The sequence below is a fragment of the Felis catus genome, chromosome A1, assembly GCF_018350175.1.
Source record: "Felis catus isolate Fca126 chromosome A1, F.catus_Fca126_mat1.0, whole genome shotgun sequence".
Lineage (NCBI taxonomy): Eukaryota > Metazoa > Chordata > Mammalia > Carnivora > Felidae > Felis > Felis catus.
Genome location: NC_058368.1, coordinates 205,714,349 through 205,733,436, shown reverse-complemented (window position 1 = coordinate 205,733,436; position 19,088 = coordinate 205,714,349). Strand labels below are relative to the sequence as shown.

The 19,088-nt window shown below is 40.0% G+C and overlaps 1 protein-coding gene across 16 annotated transcripts in view; it reads right to left on the bottom strand.

Moving 5' to 3' along the window:
• The window catches only part of PLCXD3 (phosphatidylinositol specific phospholipase C X domain containing 3), a 231,194-nt gene that overhangs the window by 167,240 nt on the left and 44,866 nt on the right, over positions 1-19,088 (bottom strand). For 9 of the 16 annotated variants that reach the window (XR_006585553.1, XR_006585563.1, XR_002145368.3 and 6 more), the window contains one exon: positions 16,798-17,158. The exons of 2 other annotated variants lie outside the window; for them this stretch is intronic. Coding sequence is in view for 4 of the 14 variants with exons in the window: in XM_045037666.1 (XP_044893601.1) it covers positions 2,648-2,750 (103 nt within the window). In the remaining 10 variants the exon portion in view is untranslated. Of the gene's footprint in view, positions 1-2,647; positions 5,137-16,797; positions 17,159-19,088 lie in introns of those variants that run through there. 5 more of the 16 variants (XM_045037666.1, XM_019811404.3, XM_045037673.1 and 2 more) reach the window with 5 other exon arrangements.

Here is a 19,088-nt window from a genome sequence, read left to right as displayed (position 1 = left end):
CAAGTAAACATGTAGCAGCCAGGAAGCTATTAGCATGATTTTAAGGCAATTATTCCATTAGTGTTTAATAGTCTCCAATTAGTCTTCTGTATCAAAGTTTGAATGTCTTTTTTCCTCCAAAAATTCTCACAGTTGAGCAATGCAGAAAAGTACCAAACCCATTTTTACACCTAGATTTATATGTATGGATCTACCAAACCTACTTTACATGGGGAAATTCAGGGGTGTGGATTTGGCAAAACATTTTTTTTTCTCAGAAGTATTGGGGGTGAGAATGGGATGCTTTGCAGGGGATTCGCTTTGAGTATAATATTAAGAAGGGTTGGGAAAGCAGTGAAAATTCCCACTGTGTCCAATGCCACAGCCCCTCTAGTACCATATTCAAAATGGGTCTCATGTGAAGCCTCCCAGTCTCACCCCCAATGCCTCTACTGGAAGACAAGCAGAATATCAAAGTCTCTGACCTCAGGTTTCACTTTGACCCATGGGAAGAAAAGGAAAATTGCCCTATATCCTGCTAATGCCTTGTTCCTTGTCCCCTCACCCTGGTTAGTAGTTCTCGCCACTGAGTCACCCCGATACAAATCCCAATGTGTTTCCCTATTAAAAGTCTTAGGAGACTTTCCCCAAGGACCACTTTAGGGGCCAGATCATTTATCTGATGGTACATCATTTGCCTTCACTGAGCTGCATCTATGAAATGGAGTTAATAGAACCAGTGTGCTTCATGAGGTTTGGGGAAGGATTATGTGATCTGGTGTAAATACTACGGCTTTGAAAGGTGAAGAATTAGAGAAATGTAATATAGATTCTGACATAGTATCATACCATCCCTCAGAACTAGCAATGTGAACTTAGGCTTTTAAACCCCCTGCATATCTGGTGAGTCATCTATCAGAAGGCTGGCATCAGAGTCCTTGCCTTTATTACTTTCTATGTGTACAGAAATGCTCAGGTGAGATCATATGAAAGCAACCGTCTACAAGCCAAATAAAAAGCAAGAAAAGATAGGAACGCCTGTGGAAGTGAGAGTGAAATTTTGCCAACAAAGTTGTGCACTTTCTATCGTCTCCTTCAAAAGAGCAATTTGGAGGTTCACCCGGGTCTCAGGGTAAGTGCAGGGTGGAGAAGCTGGGTTGTTCTTTTCCTCGGAGATACCTGGGCTCTTGGGAAGCAACCTCTTGAAGAAGGGCAAAAGGAGACAAACCCTTCCTTCAGGGGTTGGCCCTCAGAATGCAACCTGTGCCTGTCCTAGGAGCCAAACATCCACTTGACTAACGACCACTGATTTGAGTTACTGATCAATTCCAGCGCTGCTGGCTAGATAGAGCCTGTTGGGATTTTTCAAAAGAACCCTTCTCTCTTGTTTTTTCTCCTTTCCTCTTTATTATGTCTTCCTCCAGTGGCTGAGAGGGGGCGCTGGATGGGGCAGGTCAAGAGGAGATAGACCAGAAGGGTGAACTTGATAACCAGGCTGAGCTCTGGGCTAGGGATGGACTACCTTTGGGTAAATTGTCCTTTAGCCGGGTCCTGGAGGGATCAGACATCTGCACCCGCAGCCCAAGTGAAGAGTCAAATTGGTAACCAAGTATGGCCGTGGCCCCAGCTCTCACCGTAGTAGTCCGCCCTGAAATGTCCCTCTCTCTTGCACACCTGAGCTAGGGGCTACTGAGCGCTCCCGCCCCAGAAAGCTGCCTAGTTCTCTGGTCTAAACCGCGCGCGCGCCATGCTGAAGACTCTGGGTCCCTCGCGTCTCTTCCTCGCTTTGCCGGACTTCCTTCTAGGCTGTCTGGACGCTCGCACTGTCCGCTTTTTCCCCTTTGGTTGGCCAGTTCATCGCACCCTCGGCCGCCGCTCACGCAGGTTTCCCTGCTGGGCTTCTGTCCCAAGCAACACAGACGCTCGGTCCGCAAGGGTTTGCTTTCCTGACCCGGGCGCTATACGACGCTAACAGCACTCGGAACGCAATCCAGACGGTGACCACGGGGCCAAGCCCGCCGAGTCCACGCAAACCGGGAAGCGGCGCCCCTCCGCCCCTCGCTCCCTTCAGCTCCCCGTCAAGGGCAGTGGTCACGCCGCCGCGGGTCCCCGAACTTTCATCGCTCTTCGGGAAGCGCTTTGTCTCTTTAAAGGAGACTGGGGACGAATATTAATGGTTCGGGTAGGTTCTAACCGAGAATCTACCAAATCCGCTCGACTCCGTGACAGGGATGGAGTCGGAGGTCCACGAGCCGCAGCCGGAGCCGAGCCCTCGGACGCCAGCTCGCGCTCCCCGCGCACAGTCACCCCGCAGACCCAGAAATCGCCCCCGCCCGCCCCCCACCCCGAGTCTGGGAGGAAAACCGTGGGAGGGGGCACGAGGAGGACCCTAGGGCCGAGGCTTCCCCCTGCCCCAGTCCTCTCGCACAGCCTGCCTGCTTTCACAGCCCAGTGCAACAGCAGTCACCTTGACTCGCCGCGCCACGGTCCCCAGAGGTTTGCAAAACGCCAGGAGGCCCGAGGCTCCCAGCGCGCGCTCGCCTGGCCGGAGACCCACCCCTGGGGACGAGCTCCTCTCCCTCGGGCAGCGTGGCAAGTTACCACTTCGTGGCAGATCATGCAGGGCGGGGCGGGTGGAGCGCCCCGTCGGCAGCCTCTGCGCGCCTACCTGGGATGGCTAAATTGGTGAGGGGGATGCTGTGGATGCTGTCCGGCAGAGTTGCCATCCAGTCGGCGAATTTCAGCTCGCTCTTCCCCTGAGACGAGGCCATCGTGCCGGTCGGCGTGCCGCGCGCTGGTCCCCACACTCCCGGGCAGGCTGGCAGGCTGCTGCCGCTAATCCAGTGTTTGCTCCGGCCCCGCTAGAGTTTACACTCCGCTCTGCGCCACACCCACAGGATGGCGCAGACACATGCTAATTTTAATAATTATTCAAAACACCCCGTGCTCCCCTAGTGCCTCCGCCAGACTCCGCCGGAGCTTTTGTTCCTGACGTCCGTGCTCGGCTTTCTGCTCTCTCCCCTCCCTCCTCGCCTCCCTCCTCCCGTCTTATCCCTCCTATGCGTCTCTGCCTTTTCTCGCCATTCTGCAGCTTTCCTTGGCTTCTTTGTAACTTGGTTCACCCAGCTGCTTTGCCCAGGGTCTTGCTGGGCCCTTTGATGTGACTTCCTGGTCCAGTCTGGACGAAAGACAGTCCGGTGGTTGAAGCTAAAATCCTAGTGGACTTGGGATGCTATCGCCTCCTGGGGAGCAGCCTCGCCTACTGGCTCTCAGGACTTTCCATTCTTACCAAAGAGCTTTCCTTTTTTATAAGCTACAACAGGTTGTGCCTCTCCTCAGCCGGAGCCCACAGCCCTGCGTATAACAAAATGGTGGTCTTTAATCACCATTTGCCTAATTTGGGGAATGGTTGGCAATTGTGCTGTAAGCAAAGAGCAGTAAATTCCAGGTGGTTCCTATTTAATTCCTGATACCCTGTTCCAGACGTTTCAAGGTAAAGAAGCATTTCAACCCCTTCGTTTCTGGGATCATGAGAAACCTGTTATCGCCATGGGAAAGCTATGTCCTCTGTCTCGTTTTCACGCACTCAGGACAAGGCTAAAGCCCAATGATAGAAGAAAATCACATTTCCTGGTGACATACTGTGATTATTGCCAGTACCATTTGGTGGAATTTATTTGGCAACGTTCAAAATGATTTATGCGATTGTCTGATTTTTCATTCCTTGGCAGACTAGAGAGATGTGTCTCTCTCAGGAGAAATCACTCATTGAGCCTCCAAAGAACTGTCTTGGTCCACCTGCTCTCAGATGAGAAAGAGAAGGGAAAGTTTTACAAACATGATGAGTCTAAGGGTGGCCTGAGGAATGTATAAGTGATGCACTGAAAATTGGCTAGGTCTTTGCAACCCAGAGAATGTAGATGCAACATGGTACCTCTGTTCTGTGATCCTGTGGTGGGTAAATCCTGTTCCTAAAGTAAATGCTGTTCGGTTGGGGAAATGAAAACAAGGTGAGAGAGAGAGCTGTCAAACCTGGGAATGATCATTTCATTTCAGTAAACCCTACAGCACTAAAAACCACAACTAAAGCTTGTTTATCGTATGAAGATGCATAACCCAAAGAATATTGACTCCAAATGGGGAGCACTGGGAGAAGGTTGGAGAGAAGAGATCAGTCCCCATCCTTGTGATCAAATTTTCCATTCCTGCCTAGAATCAGTTCATAGCTTCAAGAAGATATGGCAGGGTTATCTTTAAGAATAAGGTAGAAACGTCCTGGGATTTTTTTTCCTAAGGCAAATCTTAATATTCTTGCTAGCCTAGTAGGAGCCCACATATCCTTTTGATTAGAGTGAAGAATTTAGCTCACTATTAGATTCTACAAATACCACCCTTCTGACTAATGTTGGTGCTCTGTGGGCATCATGGCAGGGCCATGAGGGGAGCTCAGATCTGGGAATCAGTTGCTCTGTCTCTGAGTATGTTGGGCAAGTCTTCTAGTCTCTGTCAGCCCTAGTTATCTCCATTATAAAATAGTGATAATAACTCAGAGATTTGTAGTAAATCTTCTAGGGGCATATATGAAAAGCTTTGTTATCAGCAAAGCAGCATATGAAATGTGAGATTTATGTTTATTCAGACAATAACATATGTCTATTTTATTGCCTTTTCTATAATTACAGAGTATTCATCTTCAAGAGAATGAAATAATTATTGAATCTTGGGAATATTTTTTAATAGGATACACTTTAAAAATATGCCCTGCTCAAGTATGTTGAACTTATGTGTCTCTAAAAATTTACAAACATTTTTTATTATTTTTTTAATGAAACCACTTTAAATGTTGAGGAAAGTTGTCTCTATAAGGAATTGTACACTGTATCTTTTGGTAAAGCAAACAATCCCTCTCCTATTTTATCTGCTTTAAATTCCAGAATTTTTAATATATTGATTTTGCATAAAACTTCACATTTCTCAGCATGCAATCCACCAGAAAGGACAGGGTTGAAAGTTGATAGTTCTGAATTTCTTTCCCAGCCTTATAAACAATCTTTTAGGCAACTTTATGACCCAGTTTCCTCATCTTTCTATTACCAGTACTGCTACCACTTACTAAATTACATTAAGAAAATGATGTGATTTCACTGTATAAGTCATGGTTCTCTGCATACACACACATACACACACACACACACACACAGAGAGAGAGAGAGAGAGAGAGAGAGAGAGAGAGAGAGAAGTAGGGAGAGGAAAGGTGGGAGGGAAGGAAGGAGAGAGAAGGATTTATTTTAAGGAGCTGGCTCATGTGATCATAAGAGCTGGAAAACCCAAAAGGCAGGCCAGTAGGCTGGGAACTCAAGTAGGACTTCTATGCTGCAACTTGAAGAGGAATTCTTTAGGAAACCTGTCTCAGTTCTTAAGACGTTTAACTGATTGGGTGAGGCCCAACAACATTATAGAAAATAATCTGCTTTACCCAAAGTCAAATAAGTATATGCTAATCATATCCACAAAGACCTTCACAGCAACATCTAGGTTAGTATTTGACTAAACTATTGGGCATCATAGCCTAGCCAAGGTGACACATAAAATTAACCATCACTACCACTGGCGAACTGGACTAAACTAGAAGTTGTTACTGATTTCTAATGACCGCTGTGACTCTAGTATTCTACAACTGATACTTTCTCATGCATATGGCTGCTGGAAATAGCTAGCAAGAGAAAGAATGAAAATATTTCCTTTGTCTTTTTTTTTTAACTCTATCCTTTTACCCTAAGAAAACTCAAGGTATAGAATAAAATTTTCATCGCCACAACAGAGATGAGAATATAGTAATGATTTTTAATCGTGGTATCAATAATAGCTAACCTTAAAAAATTGTTCTAAGCATAAGTGGAAAGAACAAAATAACTTATTGCAGTGGTTTCATGCTACCATTAAAACTTATTCATGTACTCTAGTTGTCCATCAAAATCACACATGCCCAGTTTGTAAACATTGCTACTTATTTGGAACATTTTCTTCATATCCTCTTCCACTATTAAGAATACATGGTTCTTTCTTCCTAGGAATAAACCCATGCTTATATGGTCAGTCCATCTATAACAAAGGAGGCAAGAATATACACTGGGGAAAAGACAGTCTCTTCAACAAATAGTGCTGGGGAAACTGGGCAGCTACATGCAAAAGAATGAAACTGTATCACATTTTTACACCATACACAAAAATAAACTCAAAATGCATTAAAGGGGAGCCTGGGTGGCTCAGTCGGTTAAGCATCCAACTTCAGCTCAGGTCATGATCTCACGGTTCATAAGTTTGAGCCTTGTGTCTGGCTCTGTGCTGACAGCTCAGAGCCTGGAGCCTGCTTCAGTCTGTGACTCCCTTCTCTCTGCCCCTCCTCCGCTCACACTCTGTCTCTTCCTGTCTCTCAAAATATAAATAAATGTTAAAAAAATTTTAATGGATTAAAAACCTAAATATAAGACCTTAAACCATAAAAATCCTAGAAGAAAACATAGACAATAATTTGACATTGGACTTAGCAATATTGTTCTAAATATGTCTCCTCAGGCAAGGGAAACAAAATCAAAAATAAACTGATTGGAACCACAACAAAATAAAAAAACTTTTGCACAGTGAAGGAAACCATCAACAAAACAGAAAGGTAACCTACTAAATGGGAGAAGATATTTGCAAGTGATATGTCTGGTAAGGGTTTAATATCCAAAATACATAGAGAATTTATACAATTCAACACACACACACACACACACACACACACACACACACACAAAACAAAAATCAAAACCTGGGCAGAAGACCTGAATAGACGTTTTTCCAAAGAAGACAGAGAGGGCCAACATGTACACATGAAAAGATGCTCAACATCACTAATCATCAGGAAAATGCAAATCAAAACCACAATGAGATATCACCTTACACCTGTCAAAATGGCTAAAATAAAAAAGACAAGAAATAACAAGTGTTGGCAAGGAGGTGAAGAAAAAGGAACCTTCATGCAGCTGTTGGTGGAAACGTAAACCAGTACAACCACTGTGAAAACCAGTATGGAGTTTCCTTAAAAAATTAAAAATAGAAATACCATATGATCCAGTAATTCCACTACAGGATATTTATCCAAAGAAAATGAAAACACTAATTCAACAAGATTCATGCACCTCTATGTTTACTGCAGCATTTTTTTTCAATAGCCAATATAAGGAAGCAGCCCGAAGGTCTACTGATAGATGAATGGATAGAGATAGGTATAATGGGATATTATACCACATATATATTATACCATATATAATGTAATGGAATATTACTCAGCCATGGTAAAGAATGGGATTTTGCAATAACATGAATGGAACTAGAGGGTATTATTCTAAGTGAAATAAGTCAGACAAAGCAAAAATACAAAGTGATATAACTTATATGTGGAATCTAAAAAACAAAACAAATGAACAAACAAACAAAAAGCAGACTCTTAAATACAGAGAACAAACTGATGGTTTCCAGAAGGGAGGTGGGTAAGAGGATGGGCAAAATAGCTGAAGGAAATTAAGAGATACAAACTTTCAGTTACAAATAAGTTATGGAGATTAAAAGTACCGCATAGGGAATATAATAAATAATATTTTAATATGTTGTTTGGTGACAGATGATGACTACACTTATCATGGTGAGTCCTCAGTAATATACAGAATTATTGAATCACAATGTTGTATACCTGAAACGAATATAGCATTATATGTTAATTATACTTTGATTTAAAAAGTAAAATATATTAGAGGAAAAAATATACATGCCTCTTTGCTATGCATTTTCTTTCAGTAGTTCACAATATTTCTCAGTTGTTGGAGAGAATATGTGTTTTATTTTTATAATTAAATTGTTCCTGAATTATGTTCTGAAAAACAAAGATTCTTATAGGTCAGAAAACATTAGAACACATTTCAGCTGAACAATAAATATTTTAAAAGAGGATGTCTGCTTAATGATCTTAGCCAGATCATTAAAAAACACAGTGTTTGGAAATATACATTTGTAGAGTCAAACTTAAAGAAAAGGGCATATAAAATGGGCAATAAAGAACCTTTGTAAAATTAACTATTAAAATCAATGTGGATTTTTTCTCACTATTCTTTACAATAGTCCATTCAAAAAGCTTTACTGTATTTCGAGTATAAAAATGCTTTCTGCACGTAAGTCCAAAGTAGAAAAAAAGTTACAATCCCCATTTCCCTCCACCATTTTGACCCTGCAGTTTTCGGTTCTCGCTCTCCCTTCTTCCCCTATGTCTTCACCTTATGTGCCAGCCCAGAAGAAGCTGTTAGCACCCACTGAATATAATCTAGTGGTTGGAATCACGTGCTCTTGAATCGGAAGGCCTGGGTTCAAATCCATGTTTTCCCACTTATTGTGTGTTTCTTGGTTTCCTTAACTAATGTGTGAAGAGAAATTATTTCCTCCTGTGGGTGGGAAAATGGAAGGCACTCCGAGGCTTAAGTGGAGAACTTAAAATTTACTGAGCAGAATAGAAACTCCGTAAACTTTATAGTTCTGCTTCTTGCAACCACCACGGAATGCACTTCCGTGCTTTTACCTGTCAAAATTCTAACTCATCTTTGCAACTCCCCTTACTATCCATAGTAGAAGTAATCTTCTCTTTCTGCACACCCACTGCAGTTTGTTTATAGCTATCTTGTAGTGTATTTCTAATTCTGCATTTAGCCTTAAAGCATTATATGGACAGGGATGGTGTTATTTGATACCCTATAATGGCTTTCACAGTGCCTCAGGCATAATAAGGGCTCATAATAATCTCTCACTTACTCATTTCGTAAATATTTCTTGAATGTCTCTTATGTGGTCTTAGAGAAGATAGAGCAGCAAGTCCCTTGAATTTGTTTCTAGCAGAAAGTGGCAAATGATAACTTAATGGCTGAATAAATAAATGACATCTCAATGTCAATAAGCCTCCTTTAGTCTGCCTGTCTTTTAGCACTTTACTAAGTACTAAAAGACATAACTTATTTTTGAGAGTAAATGTTGAAAGAAAAGTTGGTTCAAATCGTTTTGCATCTCTACTGTTTCCTCTAATTTGTCCCAGCCCTAGTGCTACCTTGGTAAAGTCAGTGATGACACTTAGAAAAAACATGATGTTGATTTTGAGGGGTTGTTACTTGCAAAATGTTTGAGTTGCCAGAGAATGGGAGTTGCTAGAGGTGAAGGATGGCCTGGGAAGGAAGGAAGAGACTGCTTTTAGGTTCATGTGCAGAATTTTAAAAAATCCTGAAACTTTTTTTACTCATCTTTGCTAAAAATAAAATAATTACCCCGTAATTATACCAGTGCTCATGGCAGTATTAATCTCAATTGCCAAAAGGTGGGAACAACCCAAATGTCCATTGACAGATGAGTGCATAAACAAACTGTGGTATAATTGTATAATGGAATATTATTCAGCCTTGAAAAGGAAGGAAATTCCAATACCTGCTACAACATGGATGAGCTTTGAAGACATTATGCTAAATGAAATAAGCCAGACACTAAAGGACAAATACTATGTGATTCCACTTATATCAGCTACCTAACATAGTAAAATACATAGAGACGGAAAGTACAACATTTAGGTATCAGAGGCTGGGGAAGTGGAAAATGAGAATTATGGTTTAATGGGCATATTCAGTTTAGGATCATGAAGAAGTTCTGGAGATGGATGATAGAAGTTCTGGAGATGTGATAGCTACACAACAATGTAAACGTACTGAATGCCATTGAACTGTACAGGTAAAAAATAGTTCAGATGGTACATCTTATGTTATATGTATTTTATCATAACAAAAAAAAAAAAACAAAACACCTAAGGACCAGCAACTGTTGGCCATCAGAAGGACCATAGCTGTTTGTTCAACTATAAAGTTCCTACCATAATCATTGAGTAATAGTTTATCTTTTAGCTGTTGACTACCAGGAACACACCTGAAAATATACAAATTGGGTTTATTATTTTTTGCTATGAGGGAAAACACATATCATGAGAACTTTAGGACACCTCCCTAAGGGGGTGTCTGAACTGTAAAATTTACTCTTTATTTCAGGGGGATGATTTAAGGAAGTGTGTTTGTTTTGATTTGGATGCTGCCAGGAAGTGGTGTATGGGGTAATTCAATGAGGATCTTTAGAAGTCTTATCTAGAAGGAGGATAGACTAGACTAAGGCTAGAGCCATATAGTAAGTAAAGAATCAAGAGTCACTCATGAGAGCACAGTATATCAGATTATTTCTGTGGCACGGACAATACCAATGTTTTGGTATTGTCTGTTTTCAGAGATGATTACAGAGGGATCATGTCTTTTTTTCATCAAGGTCACAGAGTGGCCTTGTCTAATGCTGATGTTCTGTGAATGTGTTTATGTCCAACAGGTGAATACCAAAGCCAAGCTGATAGGACCTGGAGAACAGCTAGATGCCAGGGACTAATTTTCTCTTTCTCACTCATTAAGTAGAAGGACATGGCCCAATGTAATTTATCTGGAGTTCTAAGAATCCTAGTCTAGTAGATCTTTGTCAACAATAGAGATCATTAGCAACTTTGATAGGCACTCCCCATCCATAACATTTTCATTTATACTTTATGGCTTGAACAGATTGATGCAACAAAGCAAATTATATGTCTGCATGTGTAAGCTCATATTTCATGAGTGTTCTTGCACAAGTATGCCCCATGAAACCTTTTGTATCCTCTTGCCACCATCGAATAGCTCCTTGGGTATATAGAAGCAAAGATAATCCCTGCTGCAGGGTAACTCACTCAACTTGCAAACCCCAAACTCAACCATCTATATCTTGGGCTGTGTGGTGGGCACAGGTAATGCTGTGGGACACCACGAACACCTTGGGGAAGATTCTGAGAAGAAAAGCCAGATAAGGAGCTCTCAGTGTAGCCCTAGTCCTAGAACTGCAGATCAGCTGGGGAACAGTATGTCAGACATCATATATGAGTGAAATCATATGGTATTTATCTTTCTCTGATTGACTTATTTCACTTAGCATTATACTCTCTAGCTCCATCCACACTGTTGCAAATGGCAAGATTTCATTCTTTTTTATGGATTTCATTCAAGACGTGATATATATATCATATCTTCTTGGACCATTTCCATAACTTGGCTATTGTAGACAATGTTGCTGTAAACATTGGGGTGCATGTATCCCTTTGAATTAGTATTTTCATATTCTTTGGATAAGTACCTAGTGGTGCAATTGCTGGATAGTAAGGCACTTCTATTTCTAACTTTTTGAGGAACGTACATACTGTTTTCCAGAGTGGCTGCACCAGTTTGCATTCCTACCAACAGTGCAAGAGTGTTCTCCTTTCTGGGCATCCTTGCCAACACCTGTTGTTTCTTGTGTTGTTAATTTGAGCCATTCTGACTGATATGAGGTGACATCTCATTGTATTTCCCTGATAATGAATGATGTTGAGCATCTTTTAATGTGTCTATTGACCATCTGTATGTCTTCTTTGGGAAAACATCTATTCATGTTTTCTGCCCATTTTTAATTGGATTATTTGGCTTTAGGGTGTTGAATTTTTAATAATAATAAAAAAAAAACAAGACTTAGGCCTCATTTTGTTCACTACACACCAAGTCACCCACATGACTACTAAATTATTTTATTATGTATCATATGTATATAAGATGTAATATTTGTTTACTTTCTCATATAGGCATTAATATAATTTTACTTAATTACTGCATATAGCTTGAAAATAATATTTGAAAGCACATTTTTTAATGTTTATTTATTATTGAGAGACAGAGCATGAGCAGGGTAGGGGCAGAGAGAGGAGGAGACACAGAATCCAAAGCAGGCTCCAGGCTCTGAGCTGTCAGCACAGAGCCTGACACGGGGCTTGAACCCACAAACCATGAGATCATGACCTGAGCTGAAGTCAGACGCTTAACTGACTGAGCCACCCAGGTGCCCCTTATTTGAAAGCATATTAAGAATACATTTGAGGGGGCGCCTTAGTGGCTTAGTTGGTTAAGTGTCTGACTTTGGCTCAGATCATGATCTTGTGGTATGTGAGTTCGAGCCCCACGTCAGGTTGTATACTGACAGCTCAGAGCCTAGAGCCTGTTTCAGATTCTGTGTCTCCCTCTCTCTCTCGGCCCCTCCCCCACTCATGCTCTGTCTCTCTCGCTCTCAAAAGTAAACAAAACATAAAAAAGAAATTTTTAAAAAAAGATGCTCTGAAGATACATATAGGGGCACTTTCACTGTTATAGAGAAATAACATTGCTAAAATATAGGAATGCATTCTATCTAATAATGATGTAAATATTTGTACAGAGTGCTAAATGGCTATATTTGGAATCAAAGTATCTTTAAAAGCTTGTATAAGGAGCTTGTAAACAAACTTGCCTTTACACACACTGCAGAAGATGGTTACGAAATTTATACCACATCAAATAAGGAACAAGTATCATTAATATAAAGTCACTCAGAAGCCTTCCTGGCCCCAGCAAAGACAACTGTGGACCGGGAAGAGATGAATGCCAAGTCCATAATAAATCACATAGCAACTGACAAAAAAGGTCCAAAAGGAGACTGCAAATGCCTAGACTTCCCTGGCTGAGAGATTCTAATTTGTAAGGCACCTGGAAGAGAATAAGAGCTAAGAAAACACAATTCAAGAGGAGACCTGCCCACAATCTTCCCACATCACTGTGGGATAAGGAAGTTATGGAGCTACCTTCCAGAAACAGAAAAATCAGTAAACATACAGCCTCTAAATTTTAATGAGATTGGCAGAAAACTCATGTGGTCAGGAAACTGAAAAGTGGCACACTTCTCAAAGTGAATCATGCTGGTTTGACTCCAAAAAGTCACAAGACTAATCTTGATTTTGCATAGAAATCCCAAATGCAATACTTAAAGTTATGGTTAAGTAGTGTGGCCACCTGCAGGCTGTTAAGCCACAGAAGAATGTCCCAGTATGCACTGGCTAATAACAGGGAAATTATTTTTTATTTAAAATATTTTCTAGTAAGAAAATTATAACCCAGCATTATCACGTACTTTGTGTAATTATAAAACCTGAATTTTTCAACATGACAATTGTTGTTATAATTTTCCACGAAGATATTACTCATTAAACCTCATTGTTAACTTTGATTAGTGAGATTGAAAGAGAATAGATCTATGATTATTCATGCCACTCATATTTTCTTTCACAGGCACTGAAAAACTGAGTTATGGCTCTTGCCTTATACCTAAAAGACACAGGACTTGGAAAATCCAGCATTTGAGTTGAATGCAGTTCATGACAATGGCTCTAAACGGGATCGGGAGGCCTTCACCTTGTTAAAAATTACTTTTAAATAAACTATACAAAATAGCTGTTGGAAACAATAATAAAACTATGTGAATAAGCACATTTCCACATGCAATGTATTTAATGATGTGATTTGATGGTAGGATTTGTTGAACTAATAGTTATAGGAACAATTAAAATATATTACAAAAAATTTAGAGGTGTCTGGGTGGGTCAGTCAGTTGAGCATCTGACTCTTGATTTCCTCTCAAGTCCTGATCCCAGGATTGTGGGATCAATGGAGCCTGCTTTGGAATCTCTCTCTCTCTCTCTCTCTCTCATTCTCTCTCTCTCTCCCTCTGCCCCTCTTCCTGACTTGCGTACTCTCTCGAAAAAAAAAAAAATTAGAAATTATGTGACCAGATTTCATGTGAGGCAAATATTGGCAGGTCAGCTGATTAGTAATATGACATAATGGCTTCAGACTAACAAAAGATAATTTTAAGTATCTATCACTGATAAGTCTTAACCATTTTAAGATTAAACTATACATGATCTGTATAATCTATACTGCAAGCAATCGACAGAGAAGAAAAGCAGAAGCCATCATGGAATGAAAACAGAAGAAGCCAAGAAGAGAAACAAAACAAAAGTTGGGTGTAAGACATGGCAAAGGGTGAAATGGAATGACAATGAGATAACACGTGGACTTATCTGACCATTCTTTACAACAGCAAGAAAAACTGAAATTTGGAAATTATTCAGTTAATACAATTACCGTAGAAAATTTGGCTAATTTGGATCAAGACACCAAGTTTGGCATCTCTGCACTCTTGTTTATTTGACAACACTAATTAGCTTGTTCCTCTTCATTTCACTTTCTATTGTGTACTTACGCCTAAAGCTACCCTCTAACAAAACTCCCAGATGAAAATGGGGTGATTCATTCAATTATTCAGATGTGTTGCCTATATCAGTAAGGCTTGAATTTTGTTCTTGTTTCATTTAGATATTTTGGCAGTATACATCATTTCAACAGAAATTAGACCCAAGTGGTAAATTTTTGTGTAATTCCCTAGAGACATATGCCAGGCCACAAGAGGATAGAAAATAACCCTTTAAAAATAATTTAAAATATTTGTGAAACAATGTCGGAAAATATACCCTCATCTAACACAATAATTAAAAGAAAAATTAATCAGCCATATTTCACTCAGTGATCCAGACTCCCTACCATGTAGTACCTGAAAATCACTACCAGGGAAGAAGGCAGGCACACATAAAATAGTAGGTATAGTTATGGAGTCGTTAGTACATACTGTAGGCACTAGGATAAACAACACAGTATGTATATGATTCTGTTATTAACTCACATGGGGATGAAGAGGCATTAACCCATTAGTGCCCAAAGTCCTCTCTCTAGACTTGAATTTTCATGGAGTCATCAGAAAAATGCAAAGGTCCTAACGATTAAATACATAAGTCACTCAAATTGATTTATCATTTGTCTCACTGTAGCCATACTGCATGAGTTTTCTTTGCTGATGTGCTAAATAGCCTCAAACCTTCCACCACTTTCTTATACCCTTCACTGTGTGTTTTGCTAATGATTCTGCTTTTCCCATGCTCACTATCCTGTGATATTCAGGAGAAGCGTGTATGGGAAGCTAGGTATACACCAAGGGGGTCAATTAAGCCTTTGTCTATAGTTTTGAATCATGAATTTGGTTTATAAACTCGAAATTAATTTATAGGTGGGTTTTGCTCTTCCTTCACTTGATTTTCTTTTTGGTCTTCCTTTCAGTCAAGATTTCCTGAAGTTTGATATTATTCCTCTAGAGTCTAAACTTCAAGGGAGTCCTTGTCCTTACATCTATATTTTCAAATCAAAATTAATATTTTCCCATAGAGCCTCTTCTCTCTTTTCTACCTAGCACGCATTCTGGATCTCTTATATTGCACAATAATTAAGACTGCTAAGGTCATTTCTATGATAGGTCACATATTAGACAATGACATAACTAATCTCATTTAAGAGCTCATTAAGTTCTCAGTAAACAAGACTATCTTAGGATTTGGGAAAGCTCTGTGATAACTCTGAGCTCTGTGCTTGGGGGAGGAGGGTGCAGCAGAAGGAGGGATAATAACTCAAGGAAGCAACTAGTAATCAGTGGGGGAAAATCCATGCACCTGAACCTCCATTACATTCCCTGGGTTCCTTAGCACTAGCACTAGACCTCAGATTGGAACACGAAAATATTCACATTCTACCCTAAACACATGTGTGCGCACACACACACGCCACTCCAGTTTTTCTTTTCAGAAATTACTTTTCCCTTTTAAACTCCATCGTTCATGTAGCCCAACTTCAGATACCTGATAACCTTCAGTGTGACTTGCTCTTTGTCCCCAACCCCTCCTACCCAGCCCCTAAGGTGTCATCTTTTTATTATACATGTACTTGGTTGTTTTCACTTCTTGTATACTTCTAGTACATCACCTCCTCCCAGTGTCTTAATGACTTTAAAGAGCTATGTAGGCCATTGAACTTGAGCAGGAGAAGAGGGAGAAGGGGACCCAGACATTTTAGAAATAATGACATTAAGTCCATTAAGAGAAGTACACTCCTAGACAAACATCATTCTTATCTGATGAATAACCTCTTCAAAGACTGGTATGGAGGTTTAGAAGGAGTTCTGGGTTGCTAATTAATGTCAGAGTTTAAAAAGCAGGTTTAAACATGATTAAGATCACATTTCCATGATTGAAACATTATTATTTTATGTTGAGTGCATTTATCTCTGCCAAGAGTGTAATCTAAAGGATGTTCAAACATGTAACGAGGTCATAAATTGTGAGGGTAGTTTCACTATAGCACACATGTAGAAATTCAAAGGCATAGTTTCTTTTGGCAGCTAAAAGACTGTAAGAGTATGTAAGGTAAATCTCTCTTATAACACACACATGGGCACACATACACATGTGTGTGAAATGTTATTAAGATCTTCACTGAGAAGACTATTGAACTACTGGTATTAGAGATTATCTAAGTATTGAATTAAATCTAGCCACATTAAATCAGTTTCTTGCATAGTTTAAACTGGACTGAGATATTCTAGTAATTCTGTGTTGTATTCTTTTAAATGATTTTGCTATTTAACAAACCCCAAAAACAAAGTAATTGTCTTTGGGATTTTTGTTGCTTCACATTAAGAAAAAAAAATCTGATGTTAGGATCCTGTGAAGTGATGATTTTGGTGGGAAGATAGGCTCTTATTTCTATCCCATAATGTTTCTTGCAAAACAACTGCATCAGACAGGTTTGAGATCACTTCTCTTCCCTCAGAGGTCTTTCTACCCATTTCTTCTAAGACTATTACCACTCTTTAGTTCTGTAACCACTTGTTGGGGTATTTTAAAAACTGACCAAAAAAAAAAAAACTGACCATAGTGCAAATTTATCAGGAAAACAAAAGTATACCAGGTACTTCAACCAAGAGATTTTAATGTAGGGAAATAGTTAAACAGATGCTGGAGAACTGAAACGCCTAAAAATGAACACTATGCTAATTATTGCAAGAAGCTGCTGTCATCTCTAGGATTGGAGAAAGAAAGAAAATAATTTGAGGTTTTCAGAAGCCAGATGCTTGGAACAGTGGCTCTGATGAGTGAAGACTCAAACTTCGGAAGAGGTCCGTTGCCCAGCTTGTGTGCATAGTCTGAGGGTAATGAGACTGATTCTGGAAGTGTGGCCATGCTGAGAATTTGAGGAAAAGCTGGGATCTACACCATCTGCACCTGCCAGGGAGGGTCTTTTCTGGGGAAGTGCCAATCAAGAGCATCGAGCTAAAAAAAAAAAAAAAGAATTAATTCACTTCCTCGTCCTGCCTTGCAGTATCCTTTAATGCCCCCTATTGGCAAAACCTAAGAGAAAACAAGCTACTAAGGTAGATATATAGTTTGCAGAGAATATAGTTTAATCTCAAACCAGAGATGTAGAAACCTGGGATGGTCATCAAGGAAAAACATCCTAGCAACTGGCATGTGTGATAGACAGAATAATGACTCCCCCAAAGTTATCCACGTCCTAATCCTTGAAACATGTGTATATATTACCTTGCATGGCAAAAGGAAATTTGCAGATGTACATATGTCAGGGATCTTGAGATGGGTAGATTATCCTGAGTTATTGGGGTGAGCTCAGTGGAATTTTAAGTGTCCTTGGAAGAGGGAGGCATGAGGGCCGAAGGGTCAGAGTCCAGGAAGGAGATGGGAAGACAGAAGCAGAGGAGAGGGTGATCTAAAGATGCTATACTGTAATAGATCTAATGTTATATTCTAAGTATACCATTCTGAGTAACGAATAATGTCTTATTCTTTTAAAAATATATTTACTCTAGTAACAATTTCTCTAATATGTTTGGAATCAATCAGAGCTTTGACTCAAGACAATTTAGAAAATAACACTGTACACTCCTCTCCAAGGGCAGGCAAGATGAAGCTTAGAGATAATTGTGTAAACACTCTCCATTACATGCTCAGTAAATATTGTCAACTAATGCCTCTTTTTATATTTCCATTACTTCCTCTAAGAGTTTTGAGTTTAATGGATTTTTTTTCAGGACTGTTCTGCCTACTCAACTCAGTGATGTTGCCCCCACTGTTGGGAGAGCATGGACATGCCCACAATTGCCCGAGGTCTATGGCCCTCTAGGCTGATCCTCCAGCAAACTCAAGAATAGAACCATTTTTTAAACAGAAAGGAGAAAACAGTCATGTGATGACTTTGGAGGAAAAAAAAGTACCTTAAAGGGAATGGGAGAAATACAAGCAAAGTGAAAAAATTATATTGAATAAATACTAATTGTCTTTTAAACAAAACTTCATTTTCTGTTGGCCCTATGTTACTTTCAGCCAAGACGGTACAAAGCAAAAAGGACATAGTTTGTTTGCTTATTGTTTTTATTCCACTATAGTTAACATACAGTGTTACATTAGCTTCAGGTTACAATATCAGGGTTCAACAATTCTTTACATTGCTTAGTGCTCATAGTGATAAGTGGAATTCTTAATCCCCATCACCTATTTAATCCATCTCCCCACTCACCACCCTTCTGGTAACCATCAGTTTGTTCTCTATAGCTAAGAGTCTGTTTTCTGATTTGCATCTTTTTTTCTTTGATCATTTGATTTGTTTCTTAAATTCCACATATGAGGGGCGCCTGGGTGGCGCAGTCGGTAAGCGCCCGACTTCAGCCAGGTCACGATCTCGCGGTCGGTGAGTTCGAGCCCCGCGTCGGGCTCTGGGCTGATGGCTCAGAGGCTGGAGCCTGTTTCCGATTCTGTGTCTCCCTCTCTCTCTGCCCCTCCCCCGTTCATGCTCTGTCTCTCTCTGTCCCCAAAATAAATAAACGTTGAAAAAAAAAATTCCACATATGAGTGAAATCATATGGTATTTGTCTTTCTCTGATTGACTTCTTTCACTTAGCATTGTAAGCTCTAGCTCCATCCATGTTGTTGCAAATGGCAAGATTTTGTTCTTTCTTATGGCTGAATAATATTCCATTGTGTATATATATCACTTTTTCTTTAACCATTCATCTATCGATGGATACTTGGGTTGCTTCCATAGTGACTATTGTAAAAAATGCTGCAATAAACATAGGACTGCTTTCATCTTTTCAATTTTGTTTTAATATTTATTTATTTTTGAGAGAGACAGAGACAGAGTGTGAACAGGGAAGGGGCACAGATAGGGAGACACAGAATCCGAAAC